Genomic DNA, 25148 nt, shown 5'->3' on the forward strand with positions numbered 1-25148 from the left:
GAGTCACAATCAGCTCAGTGGCGAGCAGAGTGAAGTTGCTGTTTAGCAACATGAAGACCTTCATTGACTTTCACCCACGTCCTGCTCCTACTGGAGTTAGAACTTTGAATGGGGCTAGTTTTTCCAAAAGAAAATGTTGGTATCTAGCCAGCATGCTTGGTGAAGAGCAATTTTCAATTCTAGGTTTGCAGTAAAATAAACTATTCCGCCCACTGCATCTAATTTCTTGCCATCCCTATCAGCAGGAGTAGTGCACAACCAATGTCTTATCTTTCGACTGCGCTGATGCTACCACAACTGAATTTGGCCAAGGTGCTTTGTCAGAAAGGTAGCATCCTTTTACTGAATTTTATAGAATTGCTCTAGCCTCCTTGCTGTGAAGGCTATGGTTGCTGGCTTCTCCCAGGCAAAATGAACCACTTCAAATCAGGTGGGGAGCAAGGGCAAGGCCTGTGGGAATCCGCCTGGATCATCCAAACATCGGGTCAGAAACAGTAGTTGCTTGCTATTGCACCTCAAGACCAAAACAGAGGCCATTTGCAATAATTGCTCAGCATGAAGTTTGAACTCTTCTGAAGGCAGCTTCCCTCTCTGGTTCCCTACAGTATTGGTAGGAGTGAAAGCAAAAACAACATCTGACAGATTAGTGTGTTCAGATAAAACTTCATCTGGTTCTGAATCCGAATGGTTCACTTTGAAGTCATTCATCAGTCCCAATGGAGAGGAAGCTGGTTTTTGGGAAGCAGTTTGTGATGGACTCGGGTTTGATAGAGGTGGGTGGGGTTATAGGCATTGGTGCAGAAGAGGCTTCTTGTTCCAGCTGCAGATCATGAGCCTTAACTGGCATTTGATGCTCTGGAGTGTGTCAACTTCCACGCTCCTGAGTGTACCGGGAGATCTAGAGTGGGAGCAGCTTCTAATAGAAGCAGTCAAACTTCCTAGAAGGAATGCAGGAATGTGATCTATAGTCTTTTCACGGCAAGCACAATGTAGTCCTTTCCCAAACCCTAGAACAACAATCTCTCCCAGCATATGGATAAGTAGTTATCTGTAGGCGGGGTAAGGAGAATCAGTGTAGAGCTGATAATGAGGAGGGAGAAATGATGAGGGTCTATCCTCATGCCTATGATCTCCTCTATCAGAAATAGACTTGTGGTTGAGATAGGAATAGAACATAGACCTCCCCCTCTTTCGATCCCAACTGTACAGGGGATGCCTACCTTTGTCCAGAGAAAACCTATGCAGCAGGACTAGCAGCAGGAGTCAGGGGCATGCCCTGGTCCAGCACATACTCCTCTTCCAAATCCAATGGGGCTACCAATTGCATCTATGAATCGTCCCAGTCTTAGAAGTAACAGGGAAGTTGTGCCAGCAGTTCTAAAGGAGCGATCTTGTCTTTATCTGTGTCCACCAAATAATGTTTTTTCTTAGGCTGCTCTGCAGAAGACTGGGTCTCTTTAGCTCCCTGAGTGAAGACAGCAGACTTTTGAGGTTCCTTCAAAGCCTTAACACCTTCTGCTGAGGTGGTGAGTTTCGGGTTGAACTTGTCTTTTGAAATCAAAGCTTTAGAAGTTGATGAGATTGAGGCCAACTTAATCTTGGGGAGAGAGATTGCTGGTTGTAGCTATTGTGACACAGCCACACCCAGAGTCAGGTCAGGATCTGTAGGCAATATTGATGAAACAATCACGGGTGTTGATGCAGCTGGACTAGAAGGCTTAAAGCTAAAGCTCAAATCTGATGTCAAGGGCTTGGCCACCAGGGTTGCTGCTGCCTGTTCACTTGGCACCAACTGGTTTGTACTTGATTGCACCATGCCAATAAGGCCCTTGGTCAAGGTATTGGCGGCTTCAGTGGACTTTGTCCCAGCAACAACCATGCTGGTCTGCAGAGTTCTCTCCCAAAAGAGTGCCTGTAATTGGGAAGTTCTGTTATGGTTTGCTTTTTTAGTAAAGCAAAGGCAGATCAAACAAGCATCTGTTCTGCGTCCTTCCCCCAAACCAAACACTTCTTATGGTCATCCGTGGAGTGTATCTTCGTGCCACACAGTGTGCACTTTTAAAAGGTTGTTTTTTAAATATAAAAAAGAGAGCTGACAGCAACAGTTGGTATTAAGAACTAAACGAGGAGTGGGGAGTGGGTCCCTTTACAAAATAAAAACATAAAATGGGTAAGTTAGAATCCACTAAAAATGAATACAATAGAAAAGGATAATATATAGAAGGAATATAAAGTTTATTCACACCGTGTCAATTTCTTCTCACAGAGAAGCTGTGTAGAGAAAGCTCCGATGCCACAACTGCTGCAGTGCTCAATGAAAGACTGAGGGAGTTACACTGTCCTCTAGGGGGAGCTAGGGTTCCTGCCAAAAATTCCTTTTAAGGTAAAGCTCTAGAAAAGTTAGCAACAGGGCTCTGAGCAGGCATAAACCCAGAAGTGGGATACGCAGATACTACGAAGAAGCAGCTTTTATTTCACATTTCACATTTTAATATTACAGACCAATATACAACTATAACTTTTTAAATGTTCCTCGCTGGGGTCAAAAGAGTTGCATACAGTGTTCAACTTCCACTAAAACTGCCTAAAATGGCCCAAGGTCTATCTAGTCCAGCATCCTGTCTCACATAGTGGCCCACCAGATGCCTCTTGGAAGCCCACAGGTGAGGACATGCCCTCTCTCCTGCTGTTGCTTAAAAACCAATCAGAATATTAATTTTGTATCAAAATTAAATTTTATGCTTAAGAAATATTCATATATTGCATTGAAAAACCTAACCCAGTTTCATTTCATAATGCTCTAATGTAGTGAAGTCATTTCAAAGTTCAAATCAACTTACCCGCTGGTAGTTGGAATAGTCCCGGGGAGCATTAAATTGTGCCTGTGTGTAACCACTATTTGGAGCGTTGGAAAATGAAGGACGGTAGCCATCATAGCTCCCTAGAAATCAGGATAAAAACCTTATTGAAAAGTATTGCATACCTTAAGATATACGCATATATTCAAAACACTATGGCAATATTCAAGTTAAAGAAAAATGGTTTTTGGCATTAAAAGAGCAGTCAACCTATCATTTTACTGAGACCAAGAAAATTAACACTGGGATATACTGAGGTTCTTCTGATGGTAAGCTTTTCGCATACAAAACGATGGCAACATTTCTCAAAAAAAGGGAATATAGTAGGCCTTCACGATATAATATAGGATGGTAGGAAATTAGAGTAGTCTTCCTCTGTCTGTGCCACACTTAACCCTTTCTTGTGTAAAATTAATGGATAAGTGTTGAAACTGCACCTGGGCTCCTCTGCGCCATTCAGCATCTTCACTGTATATAATATATATTTAGCAACACCATTACTTTAAGTGATTTAATTAATGCAGGCACCAAAATAAAGAATCCCACCAAATGTCAAAGTTTGAATAAGTGAAAGACTTGCTTTTGTAAATCAAGGAAGCAACAAGCCCTGAAAAAGATGTAGCCATTTAGCGGGTTATAGATGATGGAAAGTCAATTTCACATTACATTATGACAACTCTCCACTGAAACAATGCTAATATTATGCTTTACTGTCTTCTTCATTCTTTTCATCTTTATTTACTGAATACTATGGACAATATCCAGACTAAATGAGCCGTGACTAATTCCCACTGAAATTCATGGGTCTTAAGTTAGACATTACTAACTTGTCTGATTTCAGTGGTGCTTAGTTATGACCAGTCTGGATGTTGCTCTACAGCAGAGCAAATGTAGTACTAGCTAAAGTAACTCTGCAGCACATTAATTTATTAAAAAGTTAAAGCATGCCAATAAAATGCTTAAGCTTCTGGACATTCTGCATTTCTGAAACACATTCAGAATTAGTCTCAAAAGGTTATGTTTTTACCTCTAAACCCATTGGTTGGTCCCCTGTATCCATTCGTTAAGCCTCGAGTGCCACGTGAGCCACCACGAGACACTCCCCGGCTGTTATAATAAGGCTGATTGTTACGTGGGAACCCAGTATTCTGTTGTGGAGGCTGCTGGTGGTTACCTGCCACTTGATGGGACTGGTCCGGGGAACCATGGTAGGTGCCAACCACTAGAATGAAAAAACCAAGAAAGTACAAGAAGTTTAGCTTTATAATTCCAACTTCCTAAAGATACAAAGAATATCAAACTAACTCACCAATGTACTCAGCTTAAGAGCCACCAAGTAGGACAGTAAATGTTTACCTATCTAAAGAAAGATTGTTTGCAGAATTAAATCCAACATGGCAGTCTGAATTACCATATTCTACACTGATTTGACTGTGTTTCTGTATATTATTTTTCCTTTACCAATAGGGAGGTGGGTTTTATTTGATGAGGTACACCAACACTAAATTGACCAATTATATTTCACAGCATTCGCTCTCCTTTTAGGCTCTGCCAGTTCTACAAAATTCTGCTCTTCACCATTCATATCTGAAATACTGTTTAAACTAAGCTCCATAACAATGATTTATTTTATTTAGTTCCACCTTTAAGCTCTATCCTTTAGAAGTTTACCTGTCTGAAGCTGCTGCTCTTGCTGAAGTTCTGATTGCTCTACTTGATGAGGCGGGTTGGAGAAAGTCTGGCTGTAACTGGTCTGGTACTGATTTTGTTGCTTTAGAGTTTCTGGCTCATTCACAGGAGGAACAGGTGCATTCATGTTAAATACCTATAAGAGAAATAAATAAGACCCAAACATAATCAATATTTCCCTTAAGTCCTTACCAACAACTCTCAAGGAACTCATACAATGTTGACTAAGTTGTAAACGACAAACAGTATTCATAGCAGTCAATTACTGCTTCATCAGGATGACTTCTAAGAAGTTTGCATACAGAATAAATACTCACTATTAAGCTTAGTACTTACTGTCTGCATGGACTGGAATGGAGCTGCATTAACGTTGATTCCGCTGCTATGCAAAGGTTTGCTAGAGGCAGCCTGGAATACCTGAGGCTGGGATGCAGCTGGAAGCGGTGATGTTGTTGGAGTCTGGTCTGCACTTAAAGTTATTGAAGCCTGACAAATAAATTGAATCTGATGTTAAAAAGCTCTGCATCAACATCAAGCCATACTATATTATAAAGTGGAATTTACTGGTGATCAAGTGCTGCTAAACTATATGGTTCCCATGTAGCGAACACTTATTGTCCTACTCCATACTACAATGAGGAGAAAAGACACCTGCAGCTTCTCTCTGCTCCCGCATTGCCTTTGTGCTTGGAATGACTGCAAGAAATAAGTTCTTGAACAGATCACACTACACCTGCAATGTTCCTCCCTCCCTGTCCAGAAAACAATTGCACCTAGCCATCCTGTGATTCTATGTAAAGAAAAAAAGGAATTACTAAATAAACTACTTGTAATAAAAAGGGATGCACAACATTAGACGAAACATAAGGAAAAATGGCCAAATGATATTGAAAGGCAACGTTAAAAGCTTGATCTCCAAGTCTGTCTTAGAGGGCCACTTAGTATCTTTATGTATATATCTGCAGGAATGAAGTACATGTCCCCTTTCCCAAGCAAAATGAAGTCTCAAAACTTGCCTGAATCTGGTCAATTGATTCTTTCTGAGGCCGCTGCTCTGTTGAATGAGAAGGCTGATACATGGGCTGAGATGCTGTATATCCCTCACTTGTGGAAGAAACCAAGGGGACCTGTCAAAGTTTTCAGATTTAGCAGAATCTCCTACCAGGGGTGCTGGGTAAATCCTTGCTATGAATCTCATGAAGTTTTACTGACATCTATGCTAGCAATTGTTCTGAATAATTATGTTTAGAAACATGAAAAGATGGGCTGTCTTTAGCATAAAATTCTCCCAGTACCCAGCTATAGCTGTTGCTATGGCCAAAAGTTGTCTTTTGTAATTATTGTATTTATTACATTTTTATACTGCCCTATCCAGAGGCTCTGGGCAGTGCACAACATGATTTGGACTAGATCTTATCAAGTCCAGATGAATAAATGCAATTTTTATTTAAACAAACTTTATTGCTTCAGTATTTGTTCATCTTCCTGCAATCTTCCATTTATTATTGCGTAGCCCAAAAGGGTGACTCAAGACTATGAGCATCTGAGGAACATATGGAGGATGTTACCATGGATGTTGTTACTGACATCTGAATCAAGTAAAAGACAAACAACTAATTCAGCAGACATGTTATATAAGGCATGAGGTCGCATGGGGACCATAATCAAAGTTTTACTACCCATTCATGAAGCTGGTAACAACAATAAGCAAGCTTTCCTATTACTAGTGTCCACTTTACTCTTTTCTGGGTAGTTTGAAAGAAGGACATAGATTGCAAGTTTTAAAACACTCTCTTTTGAAAAGTAATGTTACTTAGCTGATTTCTGCCTAATCCACTGGATCAGCAAAGTAGGATTCAGTTGATCCACTACCACACCAGGAATAGCTAAGGAAATACTGTCCACTGTGGGTGAGATAATTGGTGCTACAAGAAATTGCTTTAATAGCCATATGCAAATAGTGGTGAGTTGAATGTTGCTGAGCATTATTCACAGAAGTAGGCAGGGCAAGAATGGACCGAAGAATATAGTACCAAGTTAAGAAACAGGCAAGTGGGCGCGGGGGGCATCTAATACGTCCAATCTTATGGCATAGTCTCAATAAAATCTGCCTGGGTCTAACCACATATTTATGTTGCAAGCTGACCATCATTTGGGTGGTTGTATGTATGGAATAGATCTTAGTCTTCATTTTAATTTACTGGAAAGAAATGCCATTAATTTCCAAGATGAAAGGTTACTTTAATGCAGGAAGAAGTATTCATATATTGCCCAGGATTATACATTTTAAAGAACGTGTCAGTTTAACAAGATAGCAATAAGCAATAAAGCAGTTAGGCAAAACCACCAGTGGCTATTGCTTGGTGATCAAGGAAGGAGCGGAATTCCTGCCTATACCTTATAAATATAGAGAGGGGGTGACAAGGTTCCACAGCCAGGCCCATGCAGGCACACAATCAAGAATGTATATATCATGCTAGTTGGCAGTTTATTCAGTTTAAGCATTTGTTAATAAGACTATTTGGCCCTGATGCACTTGCGGCCTCTGAAGCTCCACCCTTATTATTGGAGTTGGAATGTTTATCAGAATTTCCAAACCAAGTAATTGTTCTTCATCAAAGTTTAAATAATTAAGTAAGATCAATATTAGTTATGTTTGAGACCTTCAGAACAATCAACTTGAACCACTTCTTCTTTTAAATGGATGGCAATTAGCACTGAAGGCAGTAAAGTGGTACTTGTTTGATATAAGAATGAGGTTGATCAAACAATCTTATTTCACATCTATTAAGACACCTCAGAAAATGTTTGATAAGGGATGGTTACAGTCTCCCTGTTTGTTGAGATGTAATGAAGAAACATGTCCTATTATTGCTTCATTTTGGAGCAAAATTCATAAGACTTAATATTACTTTCCAACAATTACTCTGCAACCCTGCTAACTCAGCAAAAAGTCACCTTTGAACATGGTGGTTCTCTTATATTTAGCAGGGAGAGATCTACTGGCCCTATCCAACCACAGCATCTCCCCATTCGTTATTGCTGGTGTCTACCTTGAGTTTCTTTTTAGATTGTGAACGCTTTTGTGACAGGAAGCCATCTTTATTTATTTTCCTACATAAACCACTCTGAGAACGTTTGTTGAAAAGCAGCATATAAATATTAGTGGTTGTTAAGGATATTCATGTGCTTTGGAGGTATATTCCTAGTATATGGAATTTATCTTTACATCAAGAATTGTGGATCCTTTAAACATGGACAGTTGCCAAAATGATTATTACACAACATTGGAAGGCCAGATCTACTCCAGACCTTCAAACTCTGGATAGTTGATATGTGTTCCCTGTTGGCTTTTGAACTGCTTTTGTATTGAAGGAATGGCAAAGATGAGGTTTTAGCAATCTGATCTGACCTTAATGAATATTTTGCAGTTAAATGAAAAAATCTTGAAAGACCCTCCCCACCCCCACCCCCAGTATTAAAATCAGTATCATGTAAATCGGAGCACTGGTTCACTTACAGTGAAGGTTTCTGGTTGCTGAGGCCAGGGACATCTCTATGGGTTATCCCTCTCAGAAGCTCTAAGGCAAGACAGAAACTAAATGGTTAAGAAAAAAAGACATGCCTACCTGAACCTGAGGGGGATAACACCACCCCAGTTCATTTGGGCCAAGATAGCAGAAGAACATAGGCACCAGATACGTAAGACAGAGTCAGTACAGCGGAAAAACAGGCACCAGGAGCAGAATGGTTCCTGGACTAGTGGCTAGACTAGGGCTGAACAGATCTCGTCAGTATCAGGCCAGAGCATCGGAATTAGCTGGGTGGGCTGAGATGTCCCTGGCCTCAGCAACCAGAAGAAACCTTCGCAGTAAATGAACCAATACTCCATTCTCAGTTGCTGAGCTGCCAGGGACATCTCTATGGGACATACCACAGCTGGCCAACTTGGGCAGGAGCGTTCTGGCCTATTGTCGAGGAAGAACCTGCTGCAAAACCCACATACCAAAGGAGGCCCTGGCAGAGACATAATCATCTATTTTGTAGTGCCTCGTAAAAGGGGACGGAGAGGCCCAAGTAGCGGCTCTGCATATCTCTTCCACAGATGCATTCGTTGAGAAGGCTGCCAAAGTTGCTTCTGCCCTTGTTGAATGTGCAAGGATGCGAGCGGGTGACCGAAGATGCTGAGCCTCATAGGCAATACAGGCCTTTATCCATCTAGCAATTGTTGCAGACGAAACAGCCATTCCCATAGCTTGTGGGTGGAAGGAAACGAATACGGCGCCTGACATTCTAAAAGAAGCTGACCTCTTGATGTAAGCCTTAAGGCAGCACCGGACATCTAATCTGTGCCACTGTCTTTCTAGGATGAGACAGTTTAGGGCAAAACAAAGGGAGGAAAATGTCCTGTGAGAGGTGAAAGGTCGACGATACTTTAGGACGTATGAACAGATTGGGGATCAGTCTGACAGCGACTTTTAGGAAGATGCAGAATGCCTTGTTGACCGACAAGGCCCTTAGCTCAGAAACACACCAGGCGGATGTCACCGCCACAAGGAAAGCCAACTTGGACGATAAAACTCTAATAGGAATGCTTTTAACTGGTTCAAACAGGAGAGACTGCAGAACACAAAGGACGGTGTGCAAATCCCACATGGGGAACCTATGAGCCGTTGGTGGAGACAGTAGAGAGGCCCCTCTCAGAAAGCGTTGTAGATGTGGATGTGACTGGGTGATCTGTGTAGACGTATTAGGGTGACCAAGGAAACCACTTCTCTTTTAAGGGTATTCGGTTGTAGACCTTTATCTAGGCCCTGCTGCAGGAATTATAGGAGATGCTGCAAAGTCACAGTACCCCAGGGAATGGAGTGACAGGTAATCCAAAGCAAAAAGGTTCTCCAGGTATACTGGTAGACTCTCTCAGTAGACGCTCGGAGGAATGCTAGCATGGTCTTCAGGATGCCCCCAGAGTACCCATGCCGACTTAGCAGCCGCTGCTCAGTCTCCAAATGGCAAGCTATAACCAAACTGGGTTATGGCTTGCTGGATACTAGACCTTGGGAGAGAAGATCATAGTCTGTGGGTAACTCCCAGGGAGATTCCACTGACAGAAGAAGTAGTTCCGGGAGCCACGGTCTCCTGGGCCAAAATGGCACGATGAGCAGGACGTTGGCCCGTAGTAGGCGTACCCTGCGTAGAACTCTGGCCAGGAGAGGAGTTGGGAGAAACACATATAACAGGCCCTGTGGCCAAGGGCTTGACATAGCATCCAAGGCTGTTGCCCTTTGGCTGGGAAATCTGGACATGAACGCAGGCAGTTTCATGTTGTTGGGAGCTGCGAATAAGTCCATCACTGGGACCCCCAGGTGGTCCATGATCTTGTTAAAGACTCTCGGATGTAGGGACCACTCTCCCGGGCAGATGTCTGAGAGGCTAAGCCAGTCCGCTATCACGTTCAATTCTCCTTCGATGTGATGAGCCATGATTGCCCCCAGGTCCTCCTCCGCCCAGGATAGGAGATGCACAGCTTCCTGATGTAGTGAGCGGGAACGAGTCCCTCCCTCCTTTTTGACATAAGCCTTTGCCATTGTGTTGTTGGTCTTGACTAACACGTGAGTGGAGCGCAGAGTTGACTGGAAGGCTAACAGAGCCAGCCAGATGGCATGAAGCTCACACCAGTTGATACTGTGTGCCCTTTCCTGAGGGGACCACAGACTTTGAGTTGACAGGTTGCAACAGTGTGCCCCCCAGCCCCTGTAGCTGACATCAGTAGACAGTATGATCCTGGGCGGATCCAGGAGCTGCTTGCCCCGTAGAAGATTGTCGGTCATCAGCCACCAGCGAAGTGAGGCACGGGTGTGATTCGGTACTGGAAGCAGCAGCTTCTTTTTCCTTGCGATGGCCTTCTGAAAAGGAAGCAGAAACCATTGAAAGTCACGCAAGTAGAACCATGCCCACTGAACCAAGTCCAGCGTGGCCACCATCAGGCCTAGCAGCCTTGCCAAGACGTTTAGAGGGGACTTTGGGACCGAACCTGAACTCTGACTGGAGAATGTGTAGACGATCTGGAGGCAGAGTGAGAGTGTCCACTTCCATGTCTAAGATCACTCTTAGATGGTGAAGTTTGTAGGATGATGTCAAATGACTTTTCTCCCAGTTCACAAGGAACCTGTGAATGTCCAGAGTCAACAAGGTCCATTGTAGGTCGAGCTGAGCCTCTTGCGAGGAGCAAGACTGAATAAGCAGATTGTCCAAAAATGCAAAAACGCACGCGCGAACACACGTAGCCGGAGATGTGCCACCAGTAGTGCTAGCACCTTTATAAATACGCAGGGGGCAGAGGAGAGGACGTTTGCCAGTGCCACATACTGAAAGTGGCGGCCTGCATACTTGCAACGCAGAAATTTCCAGCTGTCAGGATGAATTGGGACGTGCAAGTATGCTTCTTTTAAATCTATGGAGAATAGAAGATCCAGATGGTGCAGTGCTTTGAAGAGTGATCTCAGGGTCTCCATGCAGAAGTGTTCCCGCCAAACCCATCTGTTTAGAAACTTCAAATCCAACACGGCTCTTCTGGTTCCATCCTTCTTGGACACAGTGAACAATATAGAATAAACCCCTCTTCCTCCTGCGGGGTGGGAACCAGCTCCACTGCCCTGATGTCTAGTAGATGTTGAATGGCTTGGAGCATCTCCGAATGTTTTGCGAAGACTCAAGACCTTGAGGTTGGAAGAAATCGGTAGAAGGAATGAATGTGGAATTCTATTTTGTAGCTGCGACGGATGACCTGCAGTACCCAATTGTCTGATGTTGATGACTTCCATGCGTGGACAAAACTGGACAAATGCCCTCCAAGCCAGGTAGGCCTCTCGTCATTGCTGTGACTTGGACTTGGACTGTGTGGCGGGTGGCTTGAAATTTCCGGAGCCCTTGAAAGGGTAGCGTTGATGGTTCCAGAAGCCCTTCTGGTCTCTATTGTCTCTATGCCTGCCCTGGAAGGGGTGGAACCCACGAAAGGGCTGATTAGACTGTTGGTTAGATAGGTTAAATTGAAATGACCTCTGATAAGGAAGCTTATCAGGCTTGTTAGAGGAAGAAGGCATCGTCGTACGCTTATCCCTGGACTCCACCAAAATGTCCTTCAAGGCTGAGTCTCTGAAAAGCTTAGTGGAGTCATATGGTACAGTGGTCAAATGAATCTTAGATTTAGCGTCTACTGGCCAGTTTTTGAGCCATAGGTGGTGTCGGCCAACAACTGAGGAAGCAGAGACACGAGCCGAAAATTTGATGGCATCTAACGTGGCATCGGCCATAAAAGCCTGCGCTTTCTTTAACTTCAGTAATTGTTGACGCTTTTTAACGGAGTCGGAAATTGGGTCGCTGAGTAAGTCGTCCACCCAGAGCAGAGAGGCTCAGGTTGCCATAATTGCTGCCGCTGCTGCTACACGCGTGACCAGTGCAGAATTATCATGGACATGCTTGAACGCAAGCTCAGCCATCTTGTCTCCCAGGTAGGCCTGGCCGTTAGGGGTGTGCACGGATCGGTTCGGAGGCCATTCTACTGGCCTCCGAACCGGTCTGGAGAAGGGGTGGTTTTGGTTCGGGAGGGTTAGGGTGGGGGGTTCCATTAAGGGCGGGGGGGCTTTACTTACCCCTCCCGCCCTTTGCTGCTTTGGTGCCGTAAATATTGCAAGAAATCCGGGTGGCAGGATCCCTCGCCGCCCGCTTCTATTACTAATTATGGCTCTGCTCCTCCTCATTTTAAAAATCGGGGGGCGGCAGGGTGCTTCCCTGCCGCCCCCTCGAAGCCCCCTGCTGCCGCTGAAGCCCACTTAAATCTCGCCCGGACCGGAGGAGAAACCGCACTCGGGCGGGCGGCAGCGAGATGTCCGTCCGTCCGTCCGCCCGTCCGCTCCCTGCCTTGCCGAGTGCGAAGTGCAGGGAGCCTTCTGCGCACGCGCGAAGAAGGAACTAGGAAGCCTTCTTCTCACGTGCGCAGAAGGCTCCCTGCACTTCGCACTCGGCAAGGCAGGGAGCGGGCGGGCGGACGGACGTCTCGCTGCCGCCCGCCCGAGCGCGGTTTCTCCTCCGGTCCGGGCGAGATTTAAGTGGGCTTCAGCGGCAGCAGGGGGCTTCGAGGGGGCGGCAGGGAAGCACCCTGCCGCCCCACAATGTTTAAAATGAGGAGCAGAGCCATAATTAGTAATAGAAGCGGGCGGCGAGGGATCCTGCCGCCCGGATTTCTTGCAATATTTACGGCGCCAAAGCAGCAAAGGGCGGGAGGGGTAAGTAAAGCCCCCCCCCCCCTTAATGGAACCCCCCACCCCAGCTCCGAACCGCAGCTCCGCGGTCCGGTGCACACCACTACTGGCCGTCCTTTGGGACCAAAGATCCCGACACCAGCTGGGCGATCAGGGCATCTGAACTTGAGATTTTTAACATATCAGAAGCCCCCTGCTGAAAGGAATAGTATCTATTAGCAATGGACATAAGCTTGCAATTGGATGCCAGCTGGAGCTATTCCTCCTTTACTGACCTGTTTACATCAGTAAACTGGTCAGGCATAGGTAATAAAATGTCCTTCCTTGGCCCTAGCCCTGGGAAACACCAGGTCCCCTTTCGATGAAGGTTCAGAGTCCTGAGCATCCTTAGATTTCAAGCCAACAGTTTTAATGATTCATAAGAGGAGAGAAGTCCTCTGCCACAAATAAACACTGGACACTGGTGCAGTATCTCCCTTGTCCCCTTCTGACCATTCGTCCTCCTCCCTGTCAAGGGGAGCATCCGGGTCCGGATCAGGGCCTTCAGGTTTAGGTATACTGTCCTGATGGTCAGAGGAGTAGTCAGAGGCTTCTGAGGAATGCATTTCCCTTCTCGTAGCCATAGAGGACTTAAGTTCTACATGCTTTTGTTTGGCTTTAGCTTTCTTAGGAGGTGGACTGGGAGAGGCGCTGGAGGAGGAACTAGGACTAGGTGATCTCTGTCTGGTTCTCCTCTTGGACTTCTTTGCTTTTTTAGGAGGCTGTACCTGGTGGATGGTATCTACTATTGCGTTCCTAAAACAGGCCTGCCATTCGGGTGGTATGACCGTGGGTATAGCAAGGGCCAGGCCCTGGCGGGCAGCAGCTGCTTCAGAAAATGCCCCAGTAGAGGCTACAGATTTTTTAGGGGCAAATTTTTCTCCTTCCTGTACAGATCGAGAAACTGCTGACTTTGGGAAGGATAAGGACTGTCCCTTCTTCCCAACCCCCACTCGCGCCAAATTCGCGGCCTTCCCAGAGGAGTGCACCATTTTGGAAGCCAAGGAGGAATAAGCCTCCATTTGGGGGAACTAACTGTGCTGCGCCTGCAGGCCGAACGGCCTTATCTCCTCCGATGTCAGTGATGGGTTTGGGATTGGTCGCCTGGTGAAGCAGAGTTCTCCCTCAGGGGTTTCAAAAACTGTGGCATCAGCGGAGCAGCAGGCTGCAGAGGATCACATCTCTTGGCCCAGGGGCAGGAGACGCGCAGCGGACCCGGCAGCGTGTGGCGAGGGAGGCTGAAGAGTGGCTGGCACCGACGCTGCAAAGGCAGAGGCTTCGGGTGACTGGGCAGTGGCTGAAAGCGCTGCCGGCAGCACAGCAGCAGGACAAACGGGTGATCCTTCAGTGACCGTTGTTACTGCGCTTTCACTGCCAATGGCGGGAGGTGGGCCTTGAAAAGGCCGCAAACGCCCTGGCCCAAAGTTCTTTTGCTATCTCCTCAGGACTAAGACAATAATTGTACCCCTGTCCCCTTGCTCCATGCAACGAAGGGAGGTGGTGGAGTGGGGTGGAGAAAAGAAAAGGCACAAAATAACAGCCGGGTGTTTTTTATTTGTTGGTTTGGTTTTTTTAGAATTCAAGGTACCAAAGTTATGAGAGAAGAAAGATCCAAGAGAAAAGAGGCTGGACAAGGAAAATAGGAAAAAGGGTGGTTGAAAAAGGATTAAAGGTGCAGACCTGAGGAAAAAAGCTGCTTGGAACTGCTGAGCACAGAAAGAACTGGGGATGACAGAAAGAACTGGGGTGGGGTTATCCCCCTCAGGCTCGGGTAGATGTATCTTCTTTTCTTAACTATTTCGTTTCTGTCCTGCCTTTGAGCTCCTGAGAAGGATAACCCATGTCCCTGGCAGCTCAGCAACCGAGCAACTACGTTTACGATTTAGGGTTGGGTTTTTTGTTTCCTTTTGTCAGCACTAAAAAAAACCCAATTATGTAATGAGGATTATTATTGATTTATTTATTGTTTTGGTTGAAATAAAGTGGGGGGTAGCACAGGACTGGACATGTCTCAGTGCATGTTGCCAATATCTCTAGACAGCAACAATCCAGTCATTAACCATATGCTTATATGGCAACTATGTTCAATGCTCAATGTCATGTTGTAGAGCTGTTTTGAGTGGTTCAGAGGCTCAATCAAATGAAGTGCAAAGACCATCTGTAGTGATCAGCCATCCCTCCCCTAAAGAGTTAACTGGAAGTGAACCCTGTCCTGACTGACAGGCTGGTGAACTCCAGGGCTCAGTCATTCAGCACACCAGGTGGGTGGGACCTAGAGAGCTGTTGGGAGGAAGGAGAGTTTCTTTGTTAGAAGAAACTGGGCTGGAGGTGCAGGAGAATACATGCAGCTATGGAGGATGGCTGCAGGAAGATTACTGCAGCTCTTGGAAGGTCGAACTGCAAGAGCTTGAATTCTCAACCAGCGCTGGGTGAGTTCAAGAAAGAGGGAAACCTGAGCTTTGGCTTTGGGAAGTTTAGTCTAGGGGAAAGTCTGTTTAGTCAGACTTTGCATTACAAGTTAAATTCATTTTCTGTGTGTGTTTTGCATATTCCTGATACTGTTCTATTATTGTTTATGTGTAACGTAATTAACTTAAGAAACACTAGCCTTCACCCATCCAGCCAGGACACTGCAAAAGACTCTGTAAGCTTTTAAAGGTGCGTTTGTATTTTCCTACATACCTGTTCCTTGCAACTGGGTAACCACAATTTTTAAAGTGTACTGCCCCAACATCAATCTTTTTGAAATATTCTTGTAACCTACTGAGTATTTTTACCTGTAACTAAAGCTGAGAAAGCCTCAGATGGAAGCAGCCTGTAGCATTGAATAAAACTGTTTTTCTTTTTGTTCTTTTCTTTTACAAGCCTCTCCAAGTGGATTTTTAACTCAGGAGAAAGGGTGGGGCTGGAAGGGGGTCTTAAACTGATGCAAGCATGTCCTCAGACTTTCAGCAACTACCAGTTTTCTCACCACATGTAGGCTTGCACCTGGAGGATTTTTGTGTACTGTTCCAATAGCAAGAGACAGTGTTTCCCTGGGATTCTACCCCATGCCCAGGGAGAGCAAGCTCTGATGAAAAGAGGGATGGTGTGGCAGCCATTTTTGAACCTACCAGAAATACAGAAGAGTTTTAGGAGTAGCCTTTGCCAGAAAGCTCAGCAGGGATGATTCAGCATTTTTCCTTCCTCTCACGTGAGCTTGATCTTAGACAAAGGCTAAAATCCACTACACCATCAAATCAAATTTTCTTCTTTCTGCTATGAACAATTTTTGTGAATAAAATCATTCATAGCTATGCTTCAATGCTCAAGTTTTTGCAGAATGGAACTGAATGCTGCCACAATGCACTCGCCTGGTCTTGTAATATTGGCTGTCTTTCAGATTGTGTTGCCTGAGGTGGTGGACAGGCTGCCTGAAAGACCAAGTTCTACTACATGTGCATTTGATGCTTATCCTTCATGGCTGGTGAAGGTGGCCAAAAAGGATCTGTGGCCCCTCAAAAAAACCCCAAAAACCCACCACCCTACCTCTTTTGGCCAGTATCTAACCTTCTTTTGGGGGGCAAGGTGTTGGGGCACGTGCTGGCATCTCAGCTCAAGATGGCCTTGGATGAAACTGCTTACTTATACTCTTTCCAAGGCAGCTTTTGGCCTGGGTGCAGAATGGAAACTGCCTTGGCTGCCCTAGTGGATCACCTAAGCTGGAAAATAGACAGGGGCAGTATAACCCTATTGATTTTTGTGGACTATTCAGTAGGCTTTAATACCCTAGACCATCACGTCTTCTGAATCACCTCTCTGGGTTAGACTGAGGGACATTGCTATACAGTGGCTTCAGTCCTTACTGGAATGTTGTTCCCAGAAGGTGGTGCTGAAGGACAACTTGTTCTACCCCTTGCTCATTGGTCTATGGGCTACCACAGGGATCTATTCTCTTTAATATATACATGAAACTGCTGGGAGTGGTCATCAGTGGATGCAGTGTTGTCAGTATTCTGACAACATCCAGCTCTACCTATAAGTTAACAGATACCAGGTAGGTACCTGGTGGTAGACATTCTGAACAGGTGTTTGGAGGCTGTTTGGCCAGGGGTGGGGCTGAAACATAAGGCAGGTTATGGTTGGTAAAGCAGATTACCTAAATCAATGGGTAAAACAGATTACCTAAATGGAAGGGTAAATCAGGTCTTGGATGTGATCGCACTCAACTGAAAGACAAAAGGTCACAGCTTCAAGATTCTCCTGGACTTGACACTTTCTTTGGAAGCTCAGGTGGATGGCATATCTGCGAGAGTCTTTTACTAGCCAGCGTGGTGTAGTAAGTTAGAGTGCTGCACTAGGACTGGGGAGACCCGAGTTCAAATCCCCATTCAGCCATAAAACTAGCTGGTTGACTCTGGGCCAGTCACTTCTCTCAGCCTAACCTACTTCACAGGGTTGTTGTGAAAGAGAAACTCAAGTATGTAGTACACCGCTCTGGGCTCCTTGGAGGAAGAGCGGGATATAAATCTAAAATAATAACAAACAACAACAACAACAACCCTACTTGACAAAGTCGGACCTGACCTCAGACACCCATGCATTGGTTATATCCAGACTGGATTACTGCAATGCACTCTGCATAAGCTGCCTTTGTTCAGAAGCTTCAACTGGTCCAGAATGCTCCCACAAGGATGCTCATGGGAGCTAGTCACTTCATGAGTACCACACCCAACCTGCAGTTTCACTGATTGCTAGTTTGCTTCCAGTGCACATTCAAAGTGCTGGTTCTAACCTTTAAAGTCTACATGGCTGGGGACAAAGGTATTTTCAGGGTGTAGTTACACTATGAATGTCCCGAGGCTCTCCATTCTATGTCACAGACCCTGCTCATAACCCTACCACTGAGATTCAGTTGACAAGGACAGGGCCTTTTCGGTTGTGCCCCTTCAGCTTTGGAATGCCTTCCTAGAAGAGCTTCCCTGGGCTTCCTCTCCACTGTCTGTATCAGTGACCTTTGGGTTTTAATTGGGGTTCCTATTTTTAGTCCTGTTATACACTGCTTTGCTGTTTGATTATTTTTAAGTGAATGTTGTTTTGTTAAGATTATTGTTTGTGAACAGCATTATGCTGGAGGGAAGGAATATTTTAAACAAACCTGGTGCTTACGAGCTGCAGCACCACCTGCTCCATGAACACCTTTCAGCACTTAAAAGTATGAACAGGAATTCTTCACCTATTCCTCCCCACAAGACTACCACCATCAGTTTTGCCTAGCAAGCCATTCACTGGGAGCCATTTGATGTGGTATTCATACATGATAAAAGCCTTTGTGTAATAATCAGTTCTAGTGACCAATGTAATCAATAATATTAATGAAAACTTATAATATTGTATTCTATTATGGTCATCAGTGAAAGCTTTCGCTACTCTAAACAGAACTTCAACTTCCCCCGTCAAGTCCTCAAGTTATACAGTATTTACATCTATGGAGTAACTGAAGAAAAATACAAGAGTTTGAACTGCAATAAAAAAGTTCATGATCATTACCTAATTTTCCTGTGAATATGAAAAATAGAATCTCTACAGACAAATTTCCTTTAATATTCAAGGTTTTTATTTTTACCTACTATTAAACACATTCAAATGAAGCATTTTTCATAGAATCTAACATTATTCAGGGAGCGGGGCACAAAGCAGAGAAGAGGAAAGCGATTCAGCAAATATTTTGCAAAATATAGTTCTGACCTGTGCGGCTTCAGGTTGTACAGGAACCTGAGTGGGCTGGGCAAGTCTGGATTCAGTATGAACTGGAAATACAATAATATTATCTGTATTAAAAGAGTTTGCACTATTTTTCTGAAATATTGCTTAACATCAGTTAATACATGTTTGCTTAGAATTCTGTATTAGATTGACAGACATTAGTTTTCCTACAGGAAAATAGCTACAAGATCAGCTTCAGATTCTATCAAGCTTTTTATGTAGCAGTAACTGAACTTTGATGAGTATTCATAAGCTAATTACAGTGGCAAATATATTGAACAGTAGTTCACATACTGGTAGTCCAGGACCCAACTTATAAGATCAGAGATGTTTCTAACAATCAGCTTTCATCAACTCTAAAATCATATGGATTTAGCTTTCTCAATGCTTAAAAATTTGAATACCTGAGCTGTATTAAAAATCTTGCTACACTCCACTTAGACACAATTTATATTTACCAACCTGGAGGGCAAACCATCTGCGGCATGTCCAAGTTTTGTGCTGGATTCATAGGCTGCGCTGAAACAATAGCGGGATCGAGTGCTTGGGTCTCAAATTCCAGCATGGAGTCCTAGATAATTAAGAAAATTCAAGCATTCTACACTATAAACAAAATCCGTTCAAGAGTACCCAAGCAACCCAGACTCAAACTCTCCAGCTAGAATTTATGCGAGTGAGAAGGTGTTCAACTGTACTCTATTTTTCTAGTTGAGCATCCTTTTTAGCCTACTTTTCTGTAGGCTTATGAGATCACCTGGCATTTCATGTATGTGTGCATCTGTCAATTCCCAACCCCCTACCCCCATCAACTTTGCAACTCCTGGACCAATATGAACCAAATCAAGTGCAGGGACACCTCAACACAGTACCTTGTGGTGATGTCATCCACCAATTCAAGATGACAGACATGTACATTTTTGGAGGCTCAAGTGGCTAACTTGTGAACTGCCTAACCGATTTGAACCAAATTTGTTACAGCTGTCGGGACACATAGGGATCCCCAATGGCGTAGTTTCTGATGATGTCATTTACCCCAATTCAAGATGATGGTGTATGAACATTTGAAATGCAAGTGGGCTAACTTGTGGACTGTCTAACCCAGGGCTGCTCAACTTCGGCCCTCCTGCAGATGTTGGCCTACAACTCCCATAAACCCTGGCTATTGGCCATTGTGGCTGGGACTTATGGGAGTTGTAGTCCATAAACAGCTGGGGGGCCAAAGTTGAACAGGCCAAATTAGGTACAGTTCTAATGAGTGACACACAGGGGCACCTCAATGGTGTAGTTTGTAATGATGTCATCCACCCTGATCCAAGATGGCAGACCCATGAATATTTGAGACAAGAGATCTAACTTGTTTACCACCTAACCGATTTGAACCAAGTTTTTGTCCAGGATAGTGTAAGGAAAGTAGGCAGATTAGTTCTTACTAGAACAACTTGTTTAATCATAAAAGCAGTAGAAATGGCATACCTGCATGAAGTTGTAGGGACCTTGCATTTGTGCCATAAGGTCCTGTACTCGTTGTCTCCTAACAAGAGGATCCGCTTGAGCCACAGCAGGAAGCGTATGGGGATCTGGAACTGGAGGAGATGTAGCCTGCGGCTGCTGCTGAAGTGAATTTACCACCTACATTGGAAGTGATCAAAAGTCAGAGTCAGCCTGTCTGATGCTTCAGTTACTGGCCCATTATTATTATTATTGTTATTATCACAACAGCTAAACTCACAGTAACAGATATGTAAAAGAAAGTATTTCCTCTAAGAACAAGTACACTTGGAAAAAGCTCTGTTAAGAATTATCATCATTCGTAAACAAATGTACTTACAATAGCTGCAAAGAAGGACTAGGTCTGCTCAACTCTGGCCCCCCCAGCTGTTTATGGACTACAACTCCTATAAGTCCCAGCCACAAGGATGTTATCTATCTTTTAGCTAAAGACTGAGAAACATGAGATCTGGCTGCAATAAAAGTCAAGGGCACTGAAACAGAGTAATCTGATGCTGAGGCAGACAGGGCCGATGGTTTTGCTCTCTACTAGGACAGACTGAATTTACCCCCAAGGGACTGGCACATTATCCTATGTAGTCTCTTCAGTGCTGCTTGCTTGCTTGCTCCATCCTGTTTAGATCCATTCTTTCCAATGGATCCTAGGTCCCGCAGTTTTTGGTGGGGGTGCAGAACTCTCAAACTACCAAACACAGCAACTCATAACATTACAGTACTTTGTTTGCACAATTCCAGCAGATTTGGCATTTCCTTTGTATGCAGCCAAATAACTGACTCCCACCCACCCACCACTTCTTTCTAGTTATTTCCATTCACTTTTAAGGCTATTTCTAGAATGATCTTTCAAGCTAATGGGTACAATAATAAATCATTAAGATCAACAGGAAGTTTATAACCGACTTCCATGGGAACAAGGTCACACACAAGACACTGGGGGGGCAGTTTCACCTCTCCCTTTCCTTTGCAGCCCTCTATGTCTTCCCAAAAATTTGCTCCTAAAGTATTAGCGGGTGGTGTGGGGAATTGGTTAAAATCACCCCTTGCATGAACAGAACAGAAGTGCCTTCACCCCATCCTCAGACAAAACAGGAGTGCCTTCCAACCCTATTTCTGCAGCTAGAAGGAGCCATTATTATTAGACTATGTTGTGAATTTACATGTTTTTAAGAAACCCAGTGGCTCAGAACTTCTAGACAGATGGGGCAATGTTGCTCAAATCATATCTATGAAGAGGCAAACATCTAAAGAAATCCCAAACTTAAAAATCTGAACATGTACAGCTGGTGGGGAGTTGGGGGAAGAACAGTGTACAAATATTGCCTGGACAACCTAACTTGCATTTGTAGTCCATAGTAGTTTATTTTAGTCAATCTAACTCAACTGCACTGATCATCCAAAATTGAAATTACTGTTTCAGGACAAGGACACATGCATGCATGCACACAAACAAACGAACAAACACACACAGTTATCAATGCAAACACAGCTGCATTATTCAAAGAAATCACTTCATAAACAAAGTTTCTTGAAACTACAGATGTCAAATGCCTGCGACCTTCAAGTTCCACATAAAATTCAAGATCCTAGCTATATCACTTACAAAGTGTGCTGAATAAAACTGCTACAAATCTGCTCCCTTGAATCAAAAGACAAAATGCACCATCTTTCCAAAGGCTGAAGCATTTAAACAGCAGTAAACAAAGCTGCAATTCTACAATGAGTTCCTATTCTAGATTAAAGTGATCAAAGTTCCTACTGTGATCAAGGCCTGAAAACCATCTGTTCTACCTAATGAGTAGGTTCACTCCTATTAGGGTCTACAGCAATAATTTGAAAACTGAAAAAGTATGCTATCCATTGTAAATGAAAGGACAGCCTACTTCCACACCACCACAGCAAATGCTTCTCGAAACAAAAGTACAAATCACATCACAATTAGTTTGCATATGCTGGAAGTATTTAGTGAAGATTTGCAAGAGCAAGAGATATTGCAGAAAACTTCAACTAGAACCATTTATGATAGAAGACATTATCTTCCGATAGTCTATTCTTGATTATATACTAGTATATGAATTGTGATTTCATTCCTATGTAAGATTTTCAAATGTACCGCTAGGTCGGAGGACAGGTTTCTTTTCTGTAACTGTAGTTCTTGGAGTGGTCTTCTGTGCATTCACACTTGGGTACGTGCCTGTGCAGAACCACGAATCGAAACTTTCCTTAACTTTACCTTATAAGGGGGGGAGCAGGAAAACAATCCCCTTAGTGATTAGACTACCTCCTTACCTCAGTTTAAGAGACCACTACAACCAACCTCGGAATTTAATAGTAAGGCTGTAGTGGGGAGGTCAGGAGGGAAGTGTTAATGCACAGAAGTCAACTCGAAGAACTAGTTACAGATAAATAGTAACTTCTTCAAGGTCTGTGTGCATCACACTTGGGATAGTAGCAAGCTAGTCTTACCTGAACAGAGGGAGCAGCCTTCTTGGCAAACTGAGTAGAGAACCCTGGAACCAAAGCCATAGAAGTGGATACTGCGCTGGTTGAGTGAACCCAAACTGGGCTAGGCAAAGTCTGTTTGGCTAGCTGGTAAGCAAGGGTGATGGCTTCCTTGACCCAAACTGCAATCCTCTGAGTGGAAATCGCAGGCCCCTTGGAATGGCCTGCATAGCTGATGAACAATTACTTCTCTTTTAGTAAGTTATCCCAGCCATACTGACATGTTTTATCATCTGCAACATCTATTGTCTGATCACGATGATTCAATTTCCTTAAATGTGGCTAAATTTTGCCTTATAGCCTGTAAAATATGACAAGAGATGCTTACCTTGCAGTAGTTCCTTTTTGTTTGCTATAAATTGTATGATGATAGATATTTAATTGATGGTCATAATAAAGTAATCTAATCTGAATAATAAATGAGTTTTATGGAATGGCTTGGTTCTTTTAAGATAGAAAGCTAGGGTTCTCCTGACATCCAGAGTGCAATAAGCTATATCCATGGCCAACGTAGGGTATGGGTAGAAGATTAGTAAGCAGATGTCTTGAGCCAAGTGGAAGCTAGAGACAACCTTGAGCCGGAAACTGATGTCTGGTTGTTAACACAATCCTATCTTTGTAAAATATAATATAGTGAGAGTCACTTCTCAGGACCTTGATTTCACTCACCCTCCTGGCTGACGTAATTGCAACTAGGTTGCATGAGACCAATGGTTCAAAAGAGTGCTTCATCAACTGAGTCAGCACAAGCCGTAAGTCCCATGAAGGCAATAACTTCAGGACACTAGGGAAAACATCTAACAAGCCTTTTAAAAACTGCTTAACTGTAGGGTTGCAGAACAGACCCGTAACTGTATGATGTGCTACAACAGCCGCTAAATGAACTTTAACAGAAAAGTGAGCTAGACTAGTTTCCTTTAGATGCAAAAGGTAGTCTAGCACTACAGGGATAGGTGCCTCCCGGGGGGCTATGTCACAGCTAGTGACATAGGCTGTGAACCTTTTCCATTTCATCGCATAGCTTTTTGGGTGGATGGTTTTTTGGAGGCTTCCAATATTGTACTTGTGCTTTCGCTAAATCTGTTGCTCCTTCTATTCTCCAGATTGCCAAAGGGAGTCCAGGTCAGGATGCCTTTGTCTTGGTTTAGAACCCATGGAGATCTAGGAACAAGCAACAAGGAGGGTCTCTTCCAATAGCTCTCAGCTATGTCCACAAGTGCCATGTTTAAAGGCAGTGATGCTGGAACCCTTGCCTCAGCATCAATAAGTCCAAACAAAGGGTTAAGGTCCCCATTTTGTTGTTGGTCCAGGCTAGCCCCTAGTGCAGTAGCCATTTTGGAGACAGAGTAAAGTTTGAGATCCTCTGAGGGAGAAATTGATGATGATGGATGATGATGATGATATAAAAACAACTTTGTTAACTACCCCATAACTAATTGTTCTCTGGGTGGCTTACCACCAGTGTTCCCTCTAACAGAAAATCCCAGACATTCTTGACTATAACTCCCAGCACCCTCAGCCAAAACCCACTGCAGTTAGGGGTTCTGGGAGCTGTCAACAACAACATCTGGGATTCCCTCTAACAGGGAACACTGCTTACAATACAACATTAAAACATGAGATAAAAACACACATCAAATCGTAACAGAGCAAAAAGGGGAGGGGGGAGAGAAACTACAGAATACAATACAACTGATTTAGAGTACAACTGGTTTAGAGTCCGCAAGAAGGTTTTGTGGGGATGACGCAAAAGAAATCCATTCCGAATTTACAGACTGGGGTTCCTCCTTCTCCGAGTCCTCCTCACCACTCTAACCTGACTGCACAGTATTGGGAACTGCTTGTTGCGCCGACTCTGGGGTAGTGGACTTTGGCTCCACTATGGTCGAGGTAGTAGGGACCATTAAGGACTTCCTGTGTTGTTTTCAAGAGCCCATGCCCTTGTCTTGCCCATCTTGTTCCAGAGAGGGTTGTCTTGTAGGTCTGTAACCCTATGAACAAGAGCAAGATCAATCCTGCGAAAGAGATCTTGATCAGCTCCTAATGAAATTTCCATGTTAATCCATTCTGCCCCTGTCATACCACTCCTCTTGGAACAGAGGCTCTTCTCTGTACCAATGCAAGGACTGGTGCCTGTTCCCTCCTCCATATAGATCCAAATTGCTGCCCTCCCTGTACCTTTCTCGGCAAAAGGCACCTCTGTAGTCATCAGAGTAACGGGAGCCCCGTGGAGAATCGGTGGGGTACCGATCCACATATGATCTGTCATATCTGTCACAGCCCCAGGAGTAGTGTTGATCCAGCGAGGGGTTTCGCACAGAGCTGTACGTGCTTCAATCAAGAGGCTGGGGGATTTCTGGTATAACAGCATGTTTTGCCTCAGAGGAGAGCGCATTAGCTGTCTTGGAGGCAGCGTGCATTCCTGATCCTCTGGAACATAGCTGTCCGAAAGCGGGTTGTCCAAGTAACCCATAGGGCTCCCTTCTGGGGAAGGTGGCCAGGTAGGAAGGTATTCCAGCAAAGCCTCTACTGGAATAGTGCCCTGATC

At 44.3% G+C, this 25148-nt stretch overlaps 1 protein-coding gene across 5 annotated transcripts in view; it reads right to left on the bottom strand.

Moving 5' to 3' along the window:
* CAPRIN1 (cell cycle associated protein 1) overlaps positions 1–25148 on the bottom strand; it is a 72307-nt gene that overhangs the window by 7582 nt on the left and 39577 nt on the right. For 3 of the 5 annotated variants that reach the window (XM_053283903.1, XM_053283758.1, XM_053283827.1), the window contains 8 exons: positions 20066–20221; positions 19055–19163; positions 18575–18636; positions 5564–5674; positions 4884–5033; positions 4530–4683; positions 3886–4080; positions 2841–2941 (listed from right to left, as the gene is read on the bottom strand). In XM_053283903.1, the coding sequence (XP_053139878.1) occupies positions 2841–2941; positions 3886–4080; positions 4530–4683; positions 4884–5033; positions 5564–5674; positions 18575–18636; positions 19055–19163; positions 20066–20221 (1038 nt within the window). Of the gene's footprint in view, positions 1–2840; positions 2942–3438; positions 3466–3885; positions 4081–4529; positions 4684–4883; positions 5034–5563; positions 5675–18574; positions 18637–19054; positions 19164–20065; positions 20222–25148 lie in introns of all 5 variants that reach the window. The other 2 variants (XM_053283980.1, XM_053284060.1) reach the window with 2 other exon arrangements.

Source organism: Hemicordylus capensis, chromosome 1 (genome assembly GCF_027244095.1).
Source record: "Hemicordylus capensis ecotype Gifberg chromosome 1, rHemCap1.1.pri, whole genome shotgun sequence".
NCBI lineage: Eukaryota > Metazoa > Chordata > Lepidosauria > Squamata > Cordylidae > Hemicordylus > Hemicordylus capensis.